Source organism: Pleurodeles waltl, chromosome 10 (assembly GCF_031143425.1).
Source record: "Pleurodeles waltl isolate 20211129_DDA chromosome 10, aPleWal1.hap1.20221129, whole genome shotgun sequence".
Taxonomy (NCBI): Eukaryota; Metazoa; Chordata; class Amphibia; order Caudata; family Salamandridae; genus Pleurodeles; species Pleurodeles waltl.
The window spans coordinates 154247886-154274382 of NC_090449.1; the positions used below are offsets into that span (position 1 = coordinate 154247886).

Below are 26497 nucleotides of genomic sequence, written 5' to 3' on the forward strand. Positions count from 1 at the left end.
GCAGAACACTAATCATGTGTGATAGTCAAATACGTTTCATGTGTACTCACAAAACACTCTGCTTGTATGCTGGTAGGCTACCTCCCATGCATGCTACCTGGACACTCGCCATGTACACCAGCAGAATGTGTGAGAAATGGTGAGATACAGTGGTCAGGCTGCTGACTTCAGGAACTGAGGAGCTGGGTTCTGATCGCAGCCTCTGCACCTGACAAATTCCTGTGATTATAGGTAAATAATAAATGAAAATATATGGAACATAATTGCAAATAGATGAAATTCAATTATGTATTTCAAACATGTAAATCCTCATTTGAACGACCGCACCCGTTGCACCTCAGCAAGGTTTGTGCTATGTAAATATCAATGCATACAGACACTCACACATAAAGAACACTTCAAATGAGAGCTGGACACACTACTGTATCACAGCAGATCACGTATACAAAAAAAATCAGAGCACTCACAAGTTATGGAAGCAACTTCCAATATACCAAAAAACTCATCTCCCTGCCAGTAGATCACTCTCATATGGGTCTTTAAAATGAGAAAAAAGGGGGGGGATGTAAAGGCATTTAGTGGGTCATGTCAGAGTGATCACTAGTCTGAGCCCAGGATGGCAAAGCAGCCAGCGTGAGGCCAATGAATACAATAGATTAAATGGAAAAAGGAAAAGTGAACATCTATGACAGAAAAAGGTGAGGGAATGACAAAAGGGAAGCTGGATTGTGCTTTCAGTTGAGAGCAGAAATGATCAGCCAGATCACTGGGTAGGCCATATAGGCCACATGGTTACAATAATGGTGAATTTGGGGTTTTGTATTAACAGTACTAACAGAATATAACCTAGGCAGGCAACAGGCCAGAAAGAAGGTGGAACAGGATAATAGGAACTATGGAGCAATGGCACGTAAACACCTTCACTTTATGGTTCTGTTTTTTTATTTTGTGAGCCCTAGTATTTGCATTTAACATGAAAACATCACAGGGCTTACCTGAAATTCCTCCTCTAAGCGCGACAGAAGTACTGCTTTCTCGACTGTAATATGGCGATCAATCAACCCCATGGCCAGGATAAAAGACTTCAGTTGTGTGATAACAAATTCGATACCTGAAATACCATAGAACAGCAAAAAAAGAGAGGTGGACACAGGGTTAATTCTAGGTTTTGCATGATGACCCAGTGCTTGCTAACTTTTCGTCAACTAGCAGCTACATTTTGTGCAGTTATTAAGCATGCGCTGGTGCATACACAAAGCGTCTTTGGCAAAATTTAGATGACCACTGCACAAGGGATGGTAACTTGGCAACAAACCCTAGGTTCTTTTTGTGGATCCTCTAAAGGAAAGGTCCTGGCTATATCTTGGGTGCCTATCACACCATCCATACAGTTGCAATTTCCCTTGTGTTGGCCCCCAATCTTTGTATCTTCCATAGATCAAAAGGCAAACCCTCTACCTCCCAGGCACTTTGTATCCATGTGAAAAGCCATCAAAGAAGAAGGATTATAGTATGGTGTCCATAAATGGAGATTATTGTTGGACGACTGCAGTATTAGTTATGAAATGTCAGGCACACTGCTCAACCTGGTCTGAACTGTACACAACCACCTTGTACATCAAATGGTAGTCTGCAGACAGAAATGTGGTTATGGGCATGAGATGCTGTGTTTCCAGTGAAACCCAGGAGAGAGACAGTATGGGGAGAGACAGAGGGATGTGGCAGTATTGTGAATATCATCGATTTCCTATAGCCTTCCTCATAGAACCACCTGCCCCATAAACAACTGTCACACCAGATTTTCAACATATATACATATGTATTATTTTTAAGCCTGGTTTCCTGTTGGGTTCTAAGTATGAGCACTAGTTGGTTGCCTACCCAAATGATACAGTTTGGGCATATAAATTCATTCAAACCAGGTTAGGATTTGTGTAATTTCAAAGAAAGTCTTGGGTACTGGGAATCTGATCTGAGATGCAAGTTTTAAAATTATACTAGGGTTGCTGAACTATGTTTTACATCCTTATTTTTCAATCTTGTACAAAGCAGAATGGAGACAAAAATAAATATACCTCATGAAAAGCCTGGTGTTAGGCATCAGAATGTAAGGAAAGGCTGAGGATTAAGGAAGCTGTAGTAGCCAGATTTTCAAGTTGTTTTGTGAAAAGTTAAATGTTTTTCACAGCTAGAAGCATTGGATTTCTAATATTTGCCCATGAAGAAGGATAAAGAGTGGCCTCCCAGACATACTCTTCTGAAACAAGCAAGACTAAGAAGATTGGCCTTGGAAGTGTGCAAAGTCTGGCTAGGAAAATAGGGTGTAAACCTCTTCCATTAATTAAAACTGACTGCACCATGTTACCCAATATTGCAGACATAAAGCTTTAAAGATGAAATTTTTGATCACTGGTAGCGAATGAAGAAGTTTAAAAAGGAAAGAAATAGAAGAATGGGGAAGCAGTCCTGGGAAGGGGTAGAAAGCAGCTTTTTGGACTACTTGGCAGCAATAAGACAGCTATGTTGGCAGTGCAACATCGGCCAAGACAGAAAATTACCATAGTAAAACTGAGAGAGGATAATGGGTTGAACATCAGTTTTCCAACTAGCAACGAAGCAGCCAAAGATTGAAAGAAGCACGAAGAAGCCATACAGGAACTTGCCTTGGGAAGAAGGAGAGAGACCGAAGAATAAAATGGGAGATTCTTAACAAAAGGGACCAATCCTGGAAGGCAGCTCAAGAGGTTCTTGGTGTTGTCACTGTTGAGTATTAGGCAGTTGAGACACTGCATGTCAGTATATCCTAAAACAAGGTTAATATGTAAAAAGAAGACAGAGCTTGTATGTATACCCTGTTACGAGGTCAATGTGCTTTTGCAAAATAGAAGATTCTGTGGGACAAACCTACCTTCATCAGGGCGTAAGGCTTTTCAAGTACCAAGATTTGGTTATTATAAGTAAACACACTATCATTGACTTCTTTTCTGGAGAGAAATGATTTCTACAATCGTTTTGTGAACAGTTTGTCAATTATATTCCCACTGAATTTTTTCAAAGCTGTAAAAATCCCTTTTTCATGGACTGTATGACTACATAGTCTTACAGAATGGCCGGTTAACCAGAAGATCAGCTCTCTAAAGTTGCAGTGTTTAATTCCTTAGCTCTGTAAGAAAAGTCAGTGTGCTGTGCTCCTGCAGACACCTGTCCTACATGCTCTTTTGTTCTATCTTTCTCTTTGTTCTTCTATGGTTCAGCTTTGAGCTGAATTATGGCAAGTAAGGAAGGTGATGTGGGAGCAGGAAAGCACTTGTCTCCGATAAAGAGGCAAACAATTAATCTTTATTCTTCGGGTTGTACCTGCTGTTGCTCTCACAAATGCATTTTCTGAAACTGCAGGCTAGGTTTCCAGTGCCCAGAAACTAGTCTTCTAGCCAGGTCAGTACTTGGGACGGACAACATGTTAAGACCGTCACACTCCCAGATCTTGCCCAAATCTTCAGTAGCCTCTCAATAGCTTACTTCCTTAATCTCGCATTCAGAGTGGCAATCTTTTGCTTACATACTGAGAGGATGGGATGGTGGGGCAACACGATACCCTACATTCTCCTTGTACCAGCATCTAGGTCCCACTCAGCTCTCCTCCTAAATCATATAAAGACCCAGATCCTGCTGCTTCCACACCCTTTGAACGTATGTTCAACCTCACATTCCAGGCCTCTTCATCAGGGAAAATCCATAGCTCATTCTCTTGGCAGAGAGTGTGCAAATAAGGATGATTGGAGATGATGTTGAGTCATGGCACAGTTAACTTGTATTAATTCACCAATTTGAGGGTTGTGGTCCTGCTGGGGAGGTGAGGCTTAGATGCTAAAGTCACAAGAACAATATTATCTTGACTACGGGCAATGGCTTTTAATTACAAACATTTATAGCTGTGTTCTAAACATTTAAAGGCAACTTCTCAATGTTGTTCGTCTTCATCTTTCCTCACAAGGCAATGTTTAGTCTGGACTATCTGCTATTCTGTAACAAATAACCAAAGAAAGTACCACCATATTGATAATGACATAATGTGGAAGTCTTGGAAATTACAAAAACGGCTCAGATACTCCAAAGTTCCCAACACTTACCTAGCAGTGCCCACATATTGTAAGATGCCAAATGCTTCATAAAAGTGTCTTTAGTCTCTTCTGGGATCTTGGGGCCCATGATGCTTGTAGAGGCACCAATGGAAACGTTAAATCTGAAAGTAATGATTTCCTTGCTTAGCACAATCACTAGAATATGGTCAACACAAATACCACACTTCTGTTAAAAAAAAAAGAACTGCAGCACATTTCAGTGTTATCATTCAAAACTCCTCTTTTGCTAACAAAAATATTTTGGAACAAAAAGATTGCTATTTTTTACGTGTTCCATGTAACAGAGCATCAACAAATGAAGTACAACATTTCCCGTTAAAAATAAACAGCTGTGAATCATAAGTATTTGCTGCATGTAAATACACTTAAAGATCTGTAATTGGAGTTTGGACCTTGGATGAGTCTCTGCAAATAGAACATGACGATTGCGTCTGATGGCCTTCAGTTCGCAATCAAAAACCAAATGAGTGAACAAAGTGTGCTGCATTAAATTGTGCAGAACTTAAAAGAGTTGAAATTATGAACTGCTCAAGTGTTGTTTCTTTGCAATTCTTTTATAGCTTAACCATTGATACTTACTTCATCAGAATAACAGCTTTTTGTACAAGCATAGAACAGTCTTGTATGTGTACACACAAACTAAAGACGACAGTGCAATATTACATATATCTCATAGCTCAGTTTAAAAGGGTCAGATTTTAACCACCCCTTCAATGAGCATTAAAATAAACAAATATTGCAGGATTGTCTAGATGAAGCACAAAGATATCAAGATCCCAGCATCTGAGGCATTAATGCCAGATAATCCTTAATGCCAGGCTGCAATCTCTAAACAGAAATTATACAATATCTGCTGAAGCCTCCACTGGAGTCAAGAGCAGAAGTCGTTAAGTGGCTGCTCAAGAGCATTCCATCTTAGTACAGGTTGAGACAGTGACACACAGTGACAGACTGTCTCTGGTCCTCCTGCCTTCCTGCTTTTAGCACTGGACCTGCCACGCTGCTTCAGTCTTGCCAATGCTTATGCTATCTCCTTTATGAGCAACACCGATCAGGAGAATTTAGGGTTGGATAAACACCCCAGCAGGTCTGACCCTAGTGAAGTGACTGTACTTAGGAAGCCACAGCTCAGGTAGCCAGAGCTTGGCAATGAGCCTACACCGTGCTTAAAAGACCAATATAAAGTTTCTGAAGAGTGTAAACAAGCAGCTTTATGGAAGACAGTGAAATGTGCTGGTTAAAGAACTATAGAAAACTGCTAAAGTGTGATAACTGGAATATTATGTAATTGCTGAGTGTGCATATGGATTGTATTCTCAAAGATTAAAAGATGAACCTACAGCAGGATTATGGAAAAATGTAAAGTGATACCTGGGATTTAGAAAAATAGCATTGTGTGCCGCTGAGCATGCCAAAAAGGCATAGTCTAGTTTGGAGAATTATGAAAACGTTTACCAATAGGAGCATAACAAAGTGTTAACTGTAACAATGGAAAACTCTAAATCTATCACGTGTTTCCCCTGCTTCAGTTTTCATTTTGGCACCCATGGAATTCTGACCCCTGCTGTGGGTTGAGACCCGATAAACAGAACTCTGACACACCTGTTTTTTTTTTGTTTTTTTTTTTTACATAGGTGTGCCTTGGTTTGCCCAGAGCAACGATTGCTATTGTGGAACTGGTCTAACTGCCTATTCAAGCTTCAGTCAGACACTAGGCAATCATTACATATTAATATCCATCCAATTTCAGGACAATAGGTAAGAGCATTCCACCCTGCCTGTTGCATCTGGATTAGTTATAGGATTGTGGAGTGTGATATTGTTCCCCATAATTCAAAGGAAATGTCATGCAACTTATAAAAGCTAAATTGTCTTTGCCAACTCTGTCCACGAATCATAAGAATACACGTAGTTCATGTCTTAATTGGAAATCCAGAAATGATGGCTCCAAGAACTGGATTTAGTGACAATCTGTTTGCCGCTGCATGCAGTGGAATTCTGTCAAAATTTCCACCACCAAGCATTCCTGTGTAAGGTTTGTATTTTATGCTAACTTTTGAAATCTGTTAATTTACATGGAACAACTGTGCATGAGATCACTAAGGCTGTGAATGAGATGTTTAATTAAGAAGCAGCTGAACCTTACCTTTGCAGGTTAAGTTTTCCTTGAACTTTCACAGATTCCCCAACAGAGCTATTATAGAATTAGAACATCTGTATTCCAGGGACACTGAGGATGCTAGCTGAGTATAGTGTGCTAAATGATGCTTCAACGCTAATGAGGTATTATGGAAAACTACACAGTCTGCTCAGAGCACAGTGTAAATGTGTCTTCCATCCTAGCAATTTTTCACAAAGTTACCAGATTAAGGTGATTCATAATCTACCATGGTACTGTCCAAAGAAGCTTTGGGTACAACATATTTCTCTATCCGTACTTCTGGAAAGACGTCTTTACATCTTACCAAATTTTGACCAATGCCTCCACCAAGTTTTGAACAATTTTGCTGGAACAATATGTTTTAAATGTATAATTTTTTACTAAAGTCTGCATTATTAGTGGCCTGGAGAAAGTTGCAATATTTATTGCCTGACATGATATCCTCCATTGCTGGGGGTCGGAATTCATTGGGTGTGATAAATACTATCTATTAAACGTTTTTGGGAACTACAATGCAGGTTTTGGTGCTTACCCTAGCAAAATATGATGCATGAAGCTTAACTTACCAAAATATGATGCATGTTCCTGTAACTACTATGTCCTTTTTCTCTTTCAAATTATGGCAGGTTTGACCTGTCAAGATTTAACAGGGTAAGCAAACTTTATTGCACCCAGTAATTACTGGGTGATACAGCCTTATAACTTGTAATTCTGAATCCTCTGCACACGGGTTTGCACAAGGGTTGGAATTATATAAGCCACTTATATTGAAGGCTCAATTACTTAAAAAGTTCATTTGGGTAAAGTTCCGCGAGGATCCTTTTAAGCTTGTATTTAAAACAGAAAGATCTTGTGTCAATGTTAGTGTCCTTATATACAACAAAATGCACCACTTGCCCTAATATCCCAAACATATATGGGAGAGCAGACAGCTCCTTTGCACAGTAGTCATTAAATCATTTCTTTGTCAACCAGTTTTCCTCCTACAATGTTCTTTAAAACGTTGCTTTATGTTTTTCATATTTCTGGAGAAGAACCCACATCTTTGGTACACTGATCTTTAGACCCAATTTAATTGTTGCCGCTGGAAAATATTACGCTTTAAATCCACAATTTACCAGAATATCTCCTAAATATATAAATACTATTTATTACTGCAAATCTCAGTGCATTATTTAAGCATAATGGGTTCATACTAATTAATGTTTCACTTCTTTGATAGAACATCAAAGCATATATGTTCTATTGTGGTGCAGGTGTTACTATCTACAATGACACACAACTGTTGCTTACTGCTCACAAAAGGTTGGGGACCCCTGTTCAAAAGTCAAAGACACAAGGTCACAGCAAAGTGGTCCATTCTCCCGCTTGCTGAACTTGGAGCGCATCTACATTTTTAATGATCATAGAATCTCTTGCCTTATTGTAAAAACTAAGGATGCACGCTTCTTCTGGCTGTTTGTAATGGCCTCCTTTGGAGGCAGTTAAAGAGAGCGAATGACAGAGATGTCACTGCATACAATGTTAGTGTAGGGACCAGATGGAAAGTGGAAAACGAGAAGGATGGTTCCTTTTCAACCATCCGATCCCTACTCAATTATATACTAAGTGAAAAGTAATGCACAGGATGCACCTCTGGCTGGCTCATGCATAGGGTTACTATCAATGTTTTTCAAGTTTAGAACATTTTTTTTCGATTGATACAAAGGCCAAGGTAAGTAAATATGTAGATCCTTTCATTTACCTGATAATACATCCTTCATATGTGTATGAGTTGGATGATTATTGTGGAGGATGTTGAAACTGCTGTAACAAGCCTTCAGTGAAGCTGCCAGCAACCCCTGGAGCTGGAAATCCAGGAATTTGGCAGATATGAGACCGAATCATAGAAAACTTGTCTTGTTGTTTTCTTTTAATCTTTATTCCTGGCAAGGGTTTCTGTCTTTTTCTCCCAACTAGAACACTCTGAGCTTTTCTATCACAGGTTTCTTTAGCCTGCTTTTCAGAAAGATTCTGTTGACCGTTTCCCTTTAATGCAGCAATCGCCTCTACCAAATCCTTCTTAATCTCTCTTCCTTTACTCTTTTCTTTTCTTCCTTCTAGCAGAAGAGTACTCCTCATAATAAGGCCCAATAACCATATGCAAGCGCTAAGAAAAAGCACAGTATGACTTTCAATAGAACACCCCTACCTGTCAGATTGTAGGTGCTAAGGACTAGAAACACCACCCCTGACCAACTGAAAGCACTTGGTCTCTTACTAATACTAACCCAGGTGTGCACAGGTGACAGGCACTATGTACCGGGCACAATTTTGATTTTGTTTTCCTGTCACTGCAACTCCACAAGAGTAAAATCAAGATACATAAGAAAAATAATCGAATTCCCAGCCCCAAAGCACTTCCTCCAGTCCCTCACTGTACCACCGGACATCTGCAGAGTAGGATAAAAAAAATGTCCTTCGTCTGTATACATGGATATCAATTGCAGCTAATCCACAAACAATATCCTTATAGGACTCCATCCTTTTTGTCTTAAGCCGAGCCGAAGACAAACTACAAGGGAAATCGCTGTAGCCGAAGCTTAGCAGGAGTCCCAGCATATCCTTTCTGGAGTTGTCTACGAAGTAAAAAGGAATAAAACAGGAAGATGCTGGAAATAGCGTGCATTTTATGGTGCCCAGTAGGGCTCAGTGGAATTCACACCATTTTCCTTGAGTTTTTTTTTTTTAAACTGTCTCAAGGTGGGTTTATCCTCCGAAGTAACAACTGGGACAAGGACGTAGCACACACTTCATGTGCTGCTACTTCACATCCTCATTACCCTTGTCCTCAAATCCACTGAGGTGGGGCCACTGCTGGAGTCCCCATCAGTGTCTGTCAATGCTTTTACGCCCTACGTTTTCTTGGAAAGATTTCTAGTCACTGAATTCTGGAGCAGCTCGAGGTGCCAGTGCTTTGGCTTCGCCAAGTACTTTTCTAATGGAACTCAAAGTCTGCAATTCAATTTATTGTATGGTAGTGTATCACATGCTGGAGACCACATGTTAAAAAACACAATTTAATAACACCTTGTACATAATTTACAAAAAACATCTTGCTCCTCTACAGCAGCCTTCATTTGAATGATAAATGATACACTTTGGCACCTTAGACCTGAAAGAAGTTTGTGAAACATTCTCCATATTCTTCTGCTGTATGTACTTTACATAACTGATATTGCGAAGAGGCTGCTTGGGTGCCTGTGTGCAAATGAGGATGAACAAACAGTTCACACAGAAATAAAGCAAGGACAACCTAAAAAAGAAACTGATATCTGAAATGATTATTGTTTATGGTATTCTTTACACAGCCACATACAGAGGATATGGGAAGGATAGTATAGGTTATGGAAATATATTAGTGCAGTGCATGAAAGTGTAAAATGTATCATCCAGCTCTTGCATGCTGCAGATATTGCTGGAGGATAACAAGTCTGATTACTATGCACCTACCTCTCCTCTGCCCAGTGTAGCATGGGATCCCACTCATTCTTCTGAAGTTCCACTAAGCTTTGTGGCTCCTCCATACGGTAGCTAGTACAACAAAATGAAGAAACAGCGAAAATAAATGCCTGCAGCTGATGTGCTCAAAATCAGGACAGAGAAGTGGATATGACCAGGGGTAGAGGCTGTTATTTCATTACAGATTTTTACGATATCCACATGGAATACGTTCAAACATAACAACTTTACTGAAAATCATTTACATAGTCAATATGCAAACATTGAAGGTGAATACACTGTTACTGGGAGTTTATGGCAGTATCGGAGGTTGCACCAGTGTGATATCTGAGTTGGTGGTGTTTTCTGCAGCAGCCGTGTAGGTTGCATGTCAGACAGTATTGATCGTATCCTACTGAACAAATAAATGCATTGTGTAGCTCTATGGCATCTGCCGGTTTCCTTGCATTGGGGTATGGGAGGTCCTTGTCGCCTCAGCAGGCCTCGTGGTATATACCATACTAGAACTATGTTTGGAAGTCTCTGATGTAAACCGCACAGGTGTGTATGTTCATGGTGTCAGAAATCATATTGCAACAGGCACAGTGTATGCAGTGCAAAACACGTAGCAAACCCAAATGGACAGTTGCATTTTTCAGTGGGTCAGGCCCTTGACAACCTCTGTTTGTATGGTGCTAGTACGTTTCATCTTAACCAAAATCTGGATTATTCAGTGTAATCCAACACTGGCTCTCCTACTCTGGGCTATCGGATGGGCCTTCCTTAATGCAATACAACAGTTTCCCCATTTTTTTTTAGATGACTTCTATCTGTTTCCCATTTGCATCAGGAGTCTGTCAACTTTTATGCCATGTTTCCAGTGCAGTATTTTTCCCTTATTCAGTTAGTGCCATGTAATTATCAGCTCCTCTGTTTAGTTGTTCATTTTAGAGTCAGCTCTTTGTGAGGTTTGGATTTGCTACTGGGCAAGAGTCTGATTTATCCCCCTTATGCGCTGCATAACCTATCTATGGATTGTTCGGGCCTTTCTTATACGTTTCTACTTAATGCAAATTGCTTCCTTCTAAAACATGCCAAGGTAAGAAAAGTCCGTTGGGGTTATTTGGGGGTAGGCTAGCGTGCCATCTGTTGATACTGATCCAACCTACTCTCATTTCATATGCTGTAAGGGGCATGACAGTAACAATCCTATGATGTAGGCTACCAAGAATCACTGCAGGTTGCATACACAAGTTCCAGTTTAAGTGGCCTGCTTTTACAGGCTGCTAATGTGGAGCTGGAGGGTGTTGGGTTGAGTTTACACATCTGAAATTACACCATAGTTATCCTGAAAATGTGGCATACATCGTCCTGTGAACTGCTGAACAATCACAGTCTATAGTAAAATGTAACGGCAATAGATTACAGAGCCTATAATGTAAAGGCTGTTAGGACAGGGCCATCTATCCTTATCGCATTCATGTTCCATATTTTTCAATGTTGTAGTAAAGAATTGCGGGATGGGTATCTTCTGCAACCATCTTTCTCCACCCCAAACAAATCTCTGTTAACTAATTGGTTAAAGGAACTAAACATACTTTGTTAAGTTGTATTTGTAATTTTAGTTTTACAACTGTGACACAATTTTTTGTTCTAGTAAGTGTGTTAGTAACATTTTAGTGGAAAACTGTCATTTTAAATGCTGCTGTGATATTAAACACATTTTAACTTTCTTTTGCTACTATTTGTTATTTATAATGTTGTAATAAGGTTTTCTGATTCTACAGTGGGTTTACTTGAGGTCTATAAAAATGTTAGATAAATATATCCAATTAAAGCAATTCAATTACGCACAAGTATGTGATGTAGGCGAAGTGTCATTCATCTTTGTAAACTGGCAAGGATGTTAGTGAGATACAAACAGTATCTTGTAGAGACCCCAGCAATCAATTTTGTTACTCTGAAATTGGGTCAGCATAAAAAAGAAGGTACATCTGTTGCCAGAGAGAGGCTCTTTGAGCAACAAAGTAGATCTAGAATGGGACGAGGAAAGTTGTTCTTTGTTTGAGAGTACCACAGCTGAAATAAACCACTGTTATTTCATGAGTTTTGCAAGTACTTTCTTTCAGGAGGAGACTAAAGTCTGCTTTTCACACATCTGGATAAAGCCAAGCAAATCAACCCATAGACATGCCTTTCATATTTACTGGGGCGATTCACTCAGCTTTAACCAGACCTTTGACTTTGGCCTAGTTTTTGCAATGTTTGCAATGGTACATTAAATGTAATTTAAAGACATGACCTGATCAATAGATATGTGTAAAAGGGCTGTACATATTATAGTGTTTGCAGCTTGCATAATTTTGAAACTGCTTTACAGTAGCTGCATTAGTAGTTTGACAAGTCCAACTAGTAACCAAGATGGCAATGAGTTAAGCCTCACTGTAACGCATGGTCCAACCCTTCCTGAGCAATGAGTAACATTTATGTGTCCATTTGAATTGACACACAAATCTGAACCACAAGAGAACATATATGCTCTATATGCAAAATATGAATTAGTATGGTAATAAATCTATTATGCTTAAATAATGCACTTAATTCTGCAGTAATCAACAATATTTTGGGGGTAGGGGAAATTTATTGGCACACTGTGCACTCAAACTGTAATACTATCCAGTGATCATGACCACAATTAGCTTTGATCTGAGGACCAATTTGCAGAAGATATGGGTTCTTCTCAAGAAATAGTAGAATAGTGGCACCGTTTTAAAGAACATTGTGCTAGGAAACCTGGTCAATGGTGAAAAGATGTCATGACTGCTCTGCAAGGTAACTGCCTGAGCTCCCTAATAGACGTGGGATGTTAGTGGCAAATTGTGCATTTAGCTGTAGATTAGGCGTGTAACATTGGTACTAAATGGGAATAAATTACAATTTCATAAGGAGATTTAGGGCACTTTACTACTATGACCCTTTTAGACAAATGTTAAGCGTGGCTCAGATAAGTCTTCCCCTTCTGTAAATGTGTTTGTATAAGGTTCTGAATTACAAGTTATATCACTGTATCTCCACCACCTAGGACCACGGAGTAGAAAGGTGTTCTACCCACAAATAACTTATACCAGTAGTTTCCAACCTTTTGACTTGTGTGGAGCCCCAATTTGTCATTATGGAACCCAGCGACCCTCATTAAATCATTACTGGAATCTGGGGACCCCCCAGCATTGAGTCATTACTTGGAGGCATGGACCCCGGCTTAAACATTATCAATGATTTGAAACGCAAAACAATACACAAAAAAAATACAGAAACATTCATCAAACAGATATACAAATGATAATCCTTTTTATTTAACTTAATTTTAATAGGAAAGTTGGAGCTTTTCTAAATTCAATTAAAGCCACACATTGTCCATACTATAGTCTTTTTGATGCACCTACACTGCTCCCACAAATCAATCTGGGGACACTAATTTAATTTTTAGCATCCAATTTCAAATTCCTTGACATTTACACTAAGTTTTAAAATTTTCTGTAGTACATTTAGCCTTTCTATTTATATAAACTTTATAAAACTGTTAATTTTATTTAATTTTCTAATCAGTCGCAGACCCCCTTAGGGGGCTTTGCGGACCCCCATGGGTCCCAGACAAGAGGTTGGGAACCACTGCCTTATGGCGTTACCATGGCATAACTTTGTAAGAAATTGGTAGGATGTAAGGCCAGTTCACACTGGGGTCTTAGTAGACTTTCCAGTTTTTCGTAATGCCCAGCTACTATACGGCATGTTTTCATGAAGCATCATTTATCAAACTCTACTTTGCAAGCTTTGCTTGTAATAAAGACTTTACAAATTCTGTAATGGCAGTGTAGGGCGCTCTATGAAAATTCAAGGAAAACCACAGCCTGCAGAGATAAGACTTGGCTGCTTCTTTATCAGACACCTCATCCACAAAAGAGTCTTTCTAGGTAAATAAACCGAATTCAAAAGTGGGCACAGAACATTGAACACAAGATTGCCTTTGATTAAACTTCTGACAGGATTCCATTGCTCACAGAAACAAAAAGGTTGCAACTGAAACCGCAATTCCAATTTGAGAAGTAAACTACGCATATTCTTATGATTCACGTGTAGAGTTGTCAGAGGCAGCATAGATTTAGAAGCTGCACAACATTTTCCTTGAATCATGGCAAAAAATATCCTGCTCCACAATTCTATAAATTATCCAGATGCATCAGGCAGAGAGAACTGCACTTCTTAATTGCCTTAAAATGGGTTAGATATTAACAGGAAAACATATTCACTAGTGTCTGCCTGAGACCCCAACATGCAGTTAGGGTAGTCCCAAAAGAACAGGTGATGCATTGAGCGAACCAAGACACACCTATAAGAAACAGCATGTGACAGATTTCAATTTAGCCAGCCTCAGCCCACAGCAGAGGCCAGAATTATAGGAGTGTAAAATGAAAAAATAAACAGGGGAAGCAATCAATATACGTGGGAGTTTTCCATTATTTCCGTTAACGCTTTCCATTACACTCCAATTAGCAAACCTTGGAGTTTCCATAATTGTCCTGGTAGTGCACTATGTAGCTAGCACACGTTATTTGTTTTAAATCCCAGCTATCACTTTAAATGTTTTCATATTTCTGCTGTAAATTCACTTTGTAATGTTTCAGTATATCAAAACTATGCACACACTGCAATTCTGTAATAGCCCAGATATCACTCTTTTGTAGTTTTCTAGCACACTTCTCGGTCTTCCAAAAAGCTGCTAGTTTATACCCTTCAGAAACTTTATAATGCTCCTTTATACATGGCATTTGGTGCTTCCCAAATTCTGGCTAATTGGGTTGTAGCTCACCAACTACAGTCCCTTCACTGGGGTCAGACCTGCTGTGGTGTTTATCCAACCCTGAATTCTACTAACTGGTCTTATTCTTAGAGGAGATAGCATCGGCACTGGTGAGACAGAAATAATGAGGCAGGTCCGGTGCTAAAAGATGGAAGACAGGAGGAGCAGAGACAGTATGTCTCTTTTTTCCCGTCTCAACCTATTTTAAGATGGTCTGCTCACGATTAACTACTTAATGGCTCCTGCTATTAACGCCAGTTTTGACTTCAGAATAAAATGTATAGTTTCCGTTTAGAGATTGCATCCCGCCATTAAGGAGTATTCTGCATGAATGCCTCAGATCCTAGGATTTTGAAACCTTTGTGATTTGTCTAGACAATCCTCCAGGAAACGAGTATCAGGGTGGGTGCTGGAGAGAGGAGAACTAATCAGTGCAGTCTCGTCATCATCCTAATTAAGACTTTTTTGTAAGGATCGCCTGGAGAGCAAAACTTTGAGGTGCTGCAAATACCACATTGCTCACGAGCTACACAGTTGGTACCACCACTGAAAAGCCTTCCATGGAAACGTCCTTGGCTGTGAAGATTTATTTGAAGTTGGAGATGCGACATCAATAGAGGAAAGAGGAAAAGCATGGCCTGTTCATCTACAGGAATGTAATGGTAGACGCTGAAAATTACTATTCAACTAGTTCTGGGCTCACTTACCAGATAGTATCTGTCTCCAGAAACTTCACTGCAGCTCGGATAAGTTGCTCTTTGCTACGGTGAGTTGGATTATCCAAAGCAGTGTTACACAAGGTGGTCTATAAAGAGGATCAGAAAACACAAGTCACAAGTCTACAGGTGCTTGTAAAAGGTCAACAACAACCTATAATTCATTTCTGGCAACCAAACAAGGCACACTATTTATATGTCAATGCCCCAGTGCATATGGCCCCTTTTCACGGTGGATTAATTTTTGCAAGTGGGTGTCGTATAGTGCTTTGCAATAACAAATTATTAGATGAACGTGGTGATGGTGGTACTGTGGGTAATTGGTGGGATGGTACAAGGGGTGTTAAAATGTATTTATGTAAAACCATTCAAACGAAAAGTATGCATCCAATATTTATTTAAAAAACTGTGCAGGGCACCTTTTGCATAGGAGTATAAAAACACAGTTGTACTTGGAAAAAAAAGTAACTTTACACAATAATCCACTTTCACCACCAATCAAGCTTGTAGTGTCGCTACTGTGGTTGCGTGTTCCACTGCAGTGGGGGAGGCGGTAGCGGGTGGTTCAAGGTAACTAGAAGATTTTCTGGAAGACAAGTAGTGAGGCATTTCCTTAGTCTAGTGGTGGAAAATTAGAGACTGGGCCACAGAGTGAAGTGCTTGTTACAAGTGAATCTTCTTTTATATTCTGATATGATGATCTGGATGAAGATTGTGTTTGAGAATTCCACAATGGATTTCACATTCATGGGATTCTTCTGCACCAGAGAGTGCAGTAATACTTAGGGAGATGGCGTGGACATAAAAAGGACATGAAATGAAGCATTCCGTTTTATAGCAATGCTTTTTAGACGGTGTTTGAGTATCCAGTCTAGTATTTGCATCAGAAACTATACTTAGGACATTATGTCTTGCTCTGCAGTGATCTTAAAGTACAGCTGTGCACTGGTGGATGTTGGCAATTATGTTATGAATCATGTTGTACAGAAGCTCCATCTAATAGTCAACACGCATTGCAAAAACTAATAGGTCATGTATTTTAAAAGGTCAAGATATTGGCTTTACCACTGCTTGTTTGTAGTGGCATTAGTTAATCTTAAAATGGCTGCCAATGCACCGTGACACGTGCACACCTGCTATCCATTTTGGAATGGGTCTTCCCATAAAGAAAAGCCATTCCAAGATGACTGCCAATGTCTATAGAAAAACATGTGTATTTTGTGATATACCTGCAGCCATTTTGGCATTATTTAAAAACATTTATTTACCATTCCAAAATAGCTGGTGGCCGTTGCAGAGGGGTAAATTGTGCGTGATGCAGTGTAGTGTCAAAGAAGGGAGTGGTCCAGTAGCAGCGTGCTGATGACTGCCATTTGCTAAACTAATTAAAAATAACAATTTAAAATAATAAAGTGAATGGGAAGGGGGAAGCAATGATGAGCATGAAAGTGAATCGCCCTGTAGCAGTGAGAGGTTGCCAAACATCAAGCAAAGCACTTAAAAACTAAAATACATATGAATTAAGTAAGTAAAGTGGGGGAGGCAGGTGTGAGGAAGCAATGGATGAACATGTAGGGGCGTGAAGTTTGCTGATAAGCTTAGAAACGCACATCAGTGAGAGAGATGGATTGTGCTCACATAAACAAGAGGTGGGGAGGGGCAAAGAAGCAAGGGATCAGCCAGGGTCGGGCCAGGAGAGGGGTGAGTTTACAGGGACTTCAGAACTAGATAGAGGAATGCAGTGAGCTCACATGCAGAACTGAAAGGCAAGTGAAAAACAGACATCCCTGGTGTCAACAGGGGAAGGATAAACATCTTCCAATCAAAAGGTTGACAAACACACGAATGGGGAGGAAATCCAAAGCATCTATCTGAAATAGACAATAAAGCTATCCAATTATTTAAAATATACTCAAAGTATTACTGTATTGGAAACAAGTCTGTTACAAAAGACATCAAAGCTGTCTGAAGGCGAAACCTAAAAAGGATAGCCAATTACAGAATAGTAAGCAATTACTAGGAAGTTGTTGTTTGCTGTATGCTATTAGGTAAATAAAGAGTTTCTCGAAGCTAATGATAAGATTGCTTTTAAAAAAACAACAGACTAATCGCTGTTGACTTGTGATGTCAAGTTGTTTGCATATTTTCATCTTGAAACACGAATGTATATTTTTAATTATTTTAATATGAATATAAATGTGCTGCGTTCTTTGATTTACACTTTATTTTGGATATATTCTTCTCAACACTGTCTATCTGAAAGCTTTTTCACAAGACCTGTTATATTTTTAGTTATGCATAAGAGACTATGGCAATGTCTATTACAATTAAAAAGTGAAAGCGTCGACATTTGTGATGCTATGTGGTCCATGTATGTTTGTGTGTTTTTTATTTGAGCGATGGTATGCACTTTTGTTTATGTATGATGATGTACACGAAGGTTGGTGCTGGAGTCCGTTTACCTCCATGTGTGAGGATATTGTGTTGCTTTCACTTAGATTGCATGTGTATGTGGTGATATAAATGGTATTTTGTTTACGCGTGGTGAATGAAAATTAAAGTTGGACGTGTTTAGGCAATGCTTAGAAAATACACGTCGTGCAACAATAAATAAATAGAATATGAACAGGAAGCGCTCTCTTCAAGTTTATGTGGTTATCTAGCATGAAGGGAGGTGGCTTCATCTAGTGTTAGGCGGCCAATAGTGGTAGCTGTGAGTGAGCATTGACGTGATGGCAAATGATACAATTTTGGGTTGATGGATGAAGTGGCCTATTTCATTGTAAAAAGGGGGTAAATATTACCTCTTGCAGTCAAAATGCTGCATATTAAAATGATGTGCTGAGTGAGGCATTGTTTTGCGTAGACATAGCACAATATGTACTGAAAAAGACTAATAAAAATCCCTTCTGTTTGCCCTGTGTGAACACACCACATTTAGTGTTATTTTTTGTTTAACCTCTTGTGAAGTGTTTACCTGATATTACCTTAATTTCTAAGGTAAGCTCATGAACAAAAGTAACAATAAAGATAGTTTGCGACTTCATTGAAGAGCCTGGTTGAACTAAGCATCTCATATTGACTTCCTGATTATTTTGTAACAGATTTGTAACAGATGTTTGGACTTAGAAAAAAAAACAGGAGCCCCGGAGCTTTTCTTTGCGTTTCTGTTTTTGTATTGGTAAGTGCAGGCAAAGTCAAGATTGCAACAAAAATTACACATATGGCATTTCAGTGCATGTTCGGTAGGCAGAGATCACGCCTCCTTTTGGTACGAGGCTTGCAATGACCCATTTACCCATAAAACTGATTACACTACAAACATCAGGATACCTATGGTTCAGTTTATTGTAAAGGCCTACCCTATAAATCAGACAAGGTACAACATTTACTGGCAAAAGGTAAGCACGATATGCGGAATGATGTCTGATTTAAAAAATAATAATAATTCAAAATTACCCAGTACTGTAATATCAACAGACACATCATACCACCATACGAACATCCCATCCCCCCCTGCCCCCAACTCACCCCACCCCCAGCCAAGACCGCAGCCAACTAAGCCAGAAAAAAAATCCATTTGTCGCAGAGGGCAGTGTACAGTCTCCTTTGACCCTCCCCTCTGGGCAGAAGAAGCCCAGTAACTAGTCCATAGGCTCTACACTCCCAACAGGCCCTATCCATGCAGTAATGGCTTATTCTCCGATTCCTGGATGGATCCCTCACCCCTTGTCCTCCATTAGGCCCTGCCATTGGCCCCATATCCTGTTGAACTTGCTTGGGCAAGCACTGGCCTTGTAAACCTGCTCTCATACACCAGTCCATATTTGCTTCCCAACCGGCCACAGTGGCGGCCCCCAACATCTGAAACACATCCTGTCTGGGCACCATCAGGGCAATGATGCAAAACATAGAAGTGTATCTGTCCATGTTTGCTCCCCTCAGAGTCCTAACAGAACCACTCTTGGGCCCTGGTCTAATGGTTGTTCAATTTCAATAGCTGAACATGTTCTTTTTGCCTAAGACTATTTTTTTTCTACATCCAATAATAGCAGAGCGTCAAAGCTCGCACTTATTATCCGCGATGAAAGCAAAAAACTAAAAATAAACACCCTGCATATTTTATTCTGATGTGTCCTCCCCCACACGGGGCCCCAGCGACTTATTTCATTGTAGGCTTGGACACTGGATGCAAACGCACTGGAGCTGATCTTAGCTAGACATTTTGACAATTGCTCATGAACATGGCTACCAAAAGTGCAGCAGGAGCGGTAGAAATTGGGACCGAGGAGTTTCAGAGGTCCTCACCACCCAAACTGTGGCTTCATTTTCCTACCCAGCCATAGTGGGATTCCATTTTCCTTGCTTGCATTAGGGCGAAATTGGTACCCCAGTGGAATTAGTAAATGGGCCGTATGTTTTTTTTAGTTGTAATCTTGACTTTGTCTGCACAACAGAAAAGCAAAGCAAAGCTCCGGGGCGCGTGCGCACAGTGACCAAAGCTGGAGAGGCCATGCTGCTCTGGGGGATGTGGGGGTCTGGGGTTAGACCCCTCACACCAACGGTACAGCCCATCAGACATCGCTCCCCTGCAGGTATGGGAGCAGCTCTTGATTTAACTTGTATCAAGGGATTATGCAGTGGTTCTGTATGGACTTGTGCCATACTGTAGATCAGGACGTTTTTGTGTAAATATGTTGCATAACGTGTATGTCTGCCTTTTATGTCTATCTATGCGTGTACGAGCATGTGTGTGCGGTTGTTTCTGTTTTTGAGTGAGAATTATTGTCTTTGCACGTTAAAGTATGGCAAATATTGTCTTGAATTCTGTAATTGTGTGTGTGTGAACATGCATCTATGCCATGGTTTGGCTTGGAGTCTGTGCGGTCTTGTTTATGCATGCATGTTTTTGTGTATTAGAAATGGCATGTCCACTTGTTGCCTGATCACTGTACAACAGAACTGTAGGCTCATGCCGTGCCACGGGTGTTTGGGGGAAGGACTTCAGGTCCCTGCTGGGCTGACAGCACTGGGAGGTGAGGTGGGTTGAGGAGAAGGGTGCACAGACATTTAATACGTTGGCAGCCATAAGCCAACACAGGCCCGGATAACTCAATCAAAACATGTTTAAAATAATCTTACAAACAGCAATTCTGCAGTATCTAAGAGCTATAGAATTTTGTTAATAGGGAAACAAATGTTCCAAGTGTTGGACGATGCTATTTTATTAGTTAAATAGCCATGCTATAACCATCCCTGAAAACACAGAAAGTTACAAAACGAAAAGAATGTGGCCTTTATTTCGCTCCTCTTTTACCTCATCAAACATTTGGTTCCTGGCTTCCTTTCCACTTTATTTACATGCTATGATTTGTAATACTGGTTTTTATTACATGTACAGATATTTGTTACATTTTATAAACTTATCATCCAGGAATTTCACCCCAAAATACAAAGTGTATTAAAAATCTTGCCATTTTCTAAATTTCAAAACAAAATAAAAGATGCTCTGCGTAGCTTAATTTGAATTAATTCATCCATCTGAAACTCCCCAGTAACATATATTTCCCACCTATAAAAAAAATGCATAAAATGAAACACGCTTTACGGAATTATGCTGGATGATATATTGTGAACGTGACCGATATGAGCTAAGGAAACCCAATAGATGCATTGGATTATTTTTTTAGCACTCCTTCTCTTGAAGTAGTCAAATATAACCTTCATCGCCATTTTTTCCATCGAAGGCTGTAGCTCTCTACGCACTCGCAGCGCAGCTGCTCTCAGATGTATATTATAGCATTTGTTAAATGTACACAATGACCCTTTGTTGATAATTTTGACATTCTCTGTAGTCCCCAATGTGAAAACAGAACGCAAGGAGTAGCTCCCCATGTGAGAATGCAAAGAGAATGAGGCCGATAATGAAAAGTCGGGAAGAGAATAGTTGCAGCACCGGGGCTGCACCTAGCACCCATGGTGCAGACGCTGGGCCTATTCTTATTGCAGCTGCACAAGAGCACCGGTTCTCAAAAGGGACAGAACAGGCATCAGGGGAATACACCAGGAGCCTTAAGCAAGGCTAAGCGGGAGGAAGCGAGGCATCATACAACACATAGCACCATAACAGCAGTGCCAATGGCAACTACAAAAGGAAACACATTTCACACCTCTCAGTAAGCAGGATACGGACATGGAGAGTGCAAGAAAACATACACTTGCATGTAGTTCTTAAAGCGAGAGAAAAAAGTAGTTCCATGAATATGAGCAGTGGAAGAATACAAGCCATCCAAGCAAAAGGACGAGGATGGTCTAGAATCTATGTGCCAATGGAGGGTCACCCACAAGAAGAGGAAAGAAAATAAGAAGCAAGCAAATAAGGGGGACAGTAAAGCCGACCAATGCTCAGCAATGGATGGGATATCAACCCATTGTAAGTTGTTGGTATGTTCCACTGGAGGCCTTTCACAAAAAGACAGCTACAAGCAGATTGCAGGCAAGACCTAAAAATAGAGTAGGATTGATTGTTATATGGCTTGAACAATATGGCATGGGAACAGGACGGGGTATAATCACTTTCATTTTGCTACAAGCAATCGATCCTGAGAAAATATGTAAACCATCCCAGTCCACCAGTACCCACTAAAAGCTTCAAGAGGTTCAGAAGCCATTTATGGGCCACTTTACTGGAAGCCCATGAGAGGTATAGAAAGATCAGTAAACAAGTATCTTCTCTTTCGGGATGTGTGGAGTATCAGCTGCAAATTGAATAGCAGCCATTGCGGAACTGCAGCAGCCTGGTATGAAGCCTGATTTATTTGCATCAAGCAGGAATTTCATGAATAAACTTGCTTTGTTGAGTGTTAATGCAATGTTTTCTACGATTAGTTATCGGACAAATGTTACTACGGTTCTTCTGGATTCTGTCTTTCGTCTAGCTAGCAGAACATCTACAAATTGCCTTCTCTGAATTAGTCTGGAATGTTCCAGCACTGTCTCTGTCAGGAGATACACTTATGGTATACAGGACCCAGGCACAATGATGCCAGTGTAACCTCTGGTGTAGTACCTCAGGATGGCCATCATACTGTCTCTACATGAAACTTGTGGTATGTAAGGTGCCCTGGTACACAAAATAAACAGGAATTTGCAATGCAATAAGTCTCACATTTACTTGAAAGACAAAAGCAAAAGAACTTAGGAAGAAAGTCATAGGATCAGGGCGCTCACAGTGTGTCCCAAAGTAACATTGCTACTAGTATGCGGCACGGTGCTCCTGGCAGAAGGATCTTCCCAAATCCTCCAATGTTTCCAAGGAAACTCGCAATGCTAGAGAAAAGAAGTCAGGGCACTCATGAATCCATGGTATTGTGTATAATCTTCATTTGAACAATGCCAGTTGTTACATATGAAAAACAAGTCCGTTCAATAGTCCTTCTTGTATTTACAGTTTATATGGCAATCAAAGCCTATATACTTGAAGCAGCAAATCTTGAAAATATTGAAAATACATAATATGTAGAAGTACAGCAACTGTTCATGCAGCAAACACAGCCAACACGTGTTTCATCCTGCGAGAAAATTTGTTCTCATAAGGACTTCGTCAGGGCTTAGCTTATAATAAAATACATTGAATAGGGAAAGTCTTTACGCGAAAAGCTGCAGTGTCTTCAAAACCATATATTAGTCCAACATCATCGAAGTGTGACGTTGAATCTTAGACTGGGAACGCCGCGTGACGATCGGTCCGCGTTCTCTCCCACTACTAATATTTGCAGCATCAGTTAGATAAGGAATTGTGATCACTTCAATCACACTTCGATGATGTTGGACTAATATATGGTTTTGAAGACACTGCAGCTTTTCGCGTAAAGACTTTCCCTATTCAATGTATTTTATTATAAGCTAAGCCCTGACGAAGTCCTTATGAGAACAAATTTTCTCGCAGGATGAAACACGTGTTGGCTGTGTTTGCTGCATGAACAGTTGCTGTACTTCTACATATTATGTATTTTCAATATTTTCAAGATTTGCTGCTTCAAGTATATAGGCTTTGATTGCCATATAAACTGTAAATACAAGAAGGACTATTGAACGGACTTGTTTTTCATATGTAACAACTGGCATTGTTCAAATGAAGATTATACACAATACCATGGATTCATGAGTGCCCTGACTTCTTTTCTCTCACATTTACTTGAGTTGGAGCTATTGGTATTGTAAATGCATAACTGGACTTCCTTTGCCACATTAATTGGTCAACCTTGCTGCATATTTTGGTCCTTTCTGCCACATATTTCCCGTGGCCCTGCATATAACTAAAAGGCTAGTAAGCCTACTGAAATCATTTTTTAAACAAGGCCATTAAAACACAAAATACTCCCAGGTGCAGAACATATTTACTTGGCAGAGGCGACATTGCCCGAGGGGCAATTAATAAATAATTGTACCCAAGAATGCGTGCTAAGATGCCAGATAACCAAAGTAAGGACTGTGATAAACATACCTAATATAGCCTGCTTTTACAGTCCTAGTTGAAGGGCAATCTTAACTATTTACATTATGTATGTGTGCACCTACATGACTTACAACTTATGTTTTCGTACACAGATCTCAAATTTGTGTTATCGACTTCTCAATCCAAAACATTGAAAGTTTAAGGCACCCCATATAATCTACTTTAGAAACAAAAGTTTGCATGGATGAATAAGCAAGCAATCACTCCTGTTATGCAACATAAGGATATTGAGAACGTCATAACGGATATTGATTATAACTGAAATTCATCAAGTTATGGTCTGCGGTGCTGTATTGTTACCACATATAACATAAGAAAAGTTTAAAAATTGTTTTTCACTATAATACACATACATTTCCATCCTCGTTTGAAATTAGGCGACTTTAAGGATTAAAGCTCGGTTGGTACATTTAAAAAATACTATGTAAAAATCTGTGTATTTAATGTGATAATGCTTTGCAGAGATGCCATTCATTTGTATCCCTGTGTTTGTCTCCATCTATCACCATCTCCCTTTAGCTAAATCACGCACACACACGAATGCTATTTCTGAAAACAAGCCTCAGTGTCTGCTGCCCTCCCTAGCTCCTATGGCTGCTGCTGCCTCTGCTCTTGCTAGGAAGAACTCGGAGTCTCCTGACTCCCAGTTCGAGGCCCTCCTCCATCTGTAGGCTCGTCCCTGCGAGGTTCAGCAGCCATCACTGTAAGTATTTCTTTTTCTTTTCTTTCTCTCTGTCGCTCTTTCACTACTGCGTTTTCTGCCTTTTTCATCTATCATCCCTCATTTTTCTCTATTTCTTTTTCCTTTTTCCCCCTCTCTCCTCTGACCCCATCCCCCTGTGAAGCACCTTTCCCGCCTCCCAGCTGACCGCTCACCCATCCCCTCTCCCCTTCTTAATGGCCGCCGCAGCGCTGTGAGTGGGCACCTGCACTGACCTCCTGGTCAGTGTCTGCTGCCCTCCCCAGCTTCTCTGGCTGCCGCTGCCTCTGCCTTCGCTGGGATGAACTGGGAGTCTCCTGACTCCCAGTTCGAGGCCCTCCTCCACACGCAGGCTCGTCCCTGCGCCTCATTCCTGGTGGTCTAGTGGCCATCACCGTAAGCATTTCCTTTTCTTTCTCTCTGTCGCTCTTTCACTCTTGCATTTTCTGCCTTTTTCTATCATCCCTTGTTTTTCTCTATTTCTTTTTCCTTTCTCCCCTCTGCTCTCCCTCCCCTCACCCCCCCCACGAAGCACCCTGGGGGCTCTTCGGATGAGGCCCCTCCCCGCAGTGCCTTGAGACCCTCATGGGTGAGTAGCCTCGCTTTATAAGCATTGATTGATGATGATGATTGATGATGATGCATGTGAAAGGCCTTGGCTGTGCTTTGGCCACTTAAACTATTGGTGCAGTAGGGTCCCTTACTACTTGAGCCTTCCTAGCAAAGCAAGGAAATCCAAGGAGGGCAGGCTTTGTATACAGGTATGCAGAGTCGAGCTTCTAAAAGATGAAATGTACTTGGCTTTAAACTAAGGGTTTCCAAAAAATGTAGGGATGCAACCATGCAAAGTACAAGACCGCAGGAAAAACTACCATGTATCAATTAGGCAGTCACTCAACTCTAGAAATAAAAGCAAATTACATGGCACACAAAACAATCTTCTTTGGCAATATGTTTGCGTGTAGTCATGCCACTTATACAATAGTATTATTGACTTTCTCACTTTTGGGTCTGAAAGGATACTACATTACATCTAACCCAAGTGAAGTTCACCCTCACCTCTGCTGTTCAGTTCAGGCTTCTCCTTTGGTAGCATTTTTTGAACTGGACATCATTTTTTTTTTTAAATAGGTTTTATTAATTTTATATAGCAGATATACAAAACAAGCCGTTAGCATAAATTGTTACAGGATCATATTTATCTGATTGAAATTGCTTAGAGCCAAACAAAACAAACCCCCACCCCCCCTTGCACACCTGTAAAAACATTTGTAGCAATCATTACATTCTGAAATTGTTACCCACTGCTTTGCTCGTTGTGTTATATTTTGTTGCTGCTCAGAGAGGTCCCGTTTGCGGCTATTGTGGTACTCTGTTTTTTTTTTTTTTTTTTGAGTCAGTTCCTATGGGCGGCTAAGTGCGTTCTAACATGTGTTCGGGATAGGTAGGCGAAGGATATAGCTAATTCTTCCTCTTTACCTTCCACCACGCACCAGCACTGTTGCCCTTGCTCTGATTAGTCGCAACTTTGGGAGGTGTAGGGGATTATACCCATTAGCTATTTACTTATCCCATTGGGCTCCTATACTGTTATTTCTGGTAGGGATCCTGGTGTTCAGTTAATGTGCTCTGCTGCCCCCTTCATGGAGGTTTATTATCGTTTTTTGTCTCGAGTTTGGTTATCAGTGTTTCCCAAGTGTCGCTACCTGTGTGTGGCTGGCCATTCCGTGCCAGTTTTTTGAGCACCTGAAGCTCCGTGCGGGCCAAGCGGAGTGTGAGGATGTGCCAGGTCTTCTGGTCAGGGGCATTGGGTGCTTTCCAGTGCATTGCTATCAATCTTTTGTACATCACGTAGGCCATGTCTACAAACTTGTATAAATGTCTGTGTGGTCTGCTGCCAGCGTTAGCCCCGTCCATTCTGA

At 40.4% G+C, this 26497-nt stretch overlaps 1 protein-coding gene across 3 annotated transcripts in view; it reads right to left on the reverse strand.

Moving 5' to 3' along the window:
• The window catches only part of ATPAF2 (ATP synthase mitochondrial F1 complex assembly factor 2), a 108087-nt gene that overhangs the window by 8796 nt on the left and 72794 nt on the right, over window positions 1-26497 (reverse strand). For all 3 annotated transcript variants that reach the window (XM_069210091.1, XM_069210089.1, XM_069210090.1), the window contains 4 exons: window positions 15349-15446; window positions 9796-9876; window positions 4131-4243; window positions 996-1111 (listed from right to left, as the gene is read on the reverse strand). In XM_069210091.1, coding sequence (XP_069066192.1) covers window positions 996-1111; window positions 4131-4243; window positions 9796-9876; window positions 15349-15446 — 408 coding nt within the window. The remainder of the gene's footprint in view (window positions 1-995; window positions 1112-4130; window positions 4244-9795; window positions 9877-15348; window positions 15447-26497) is intronic.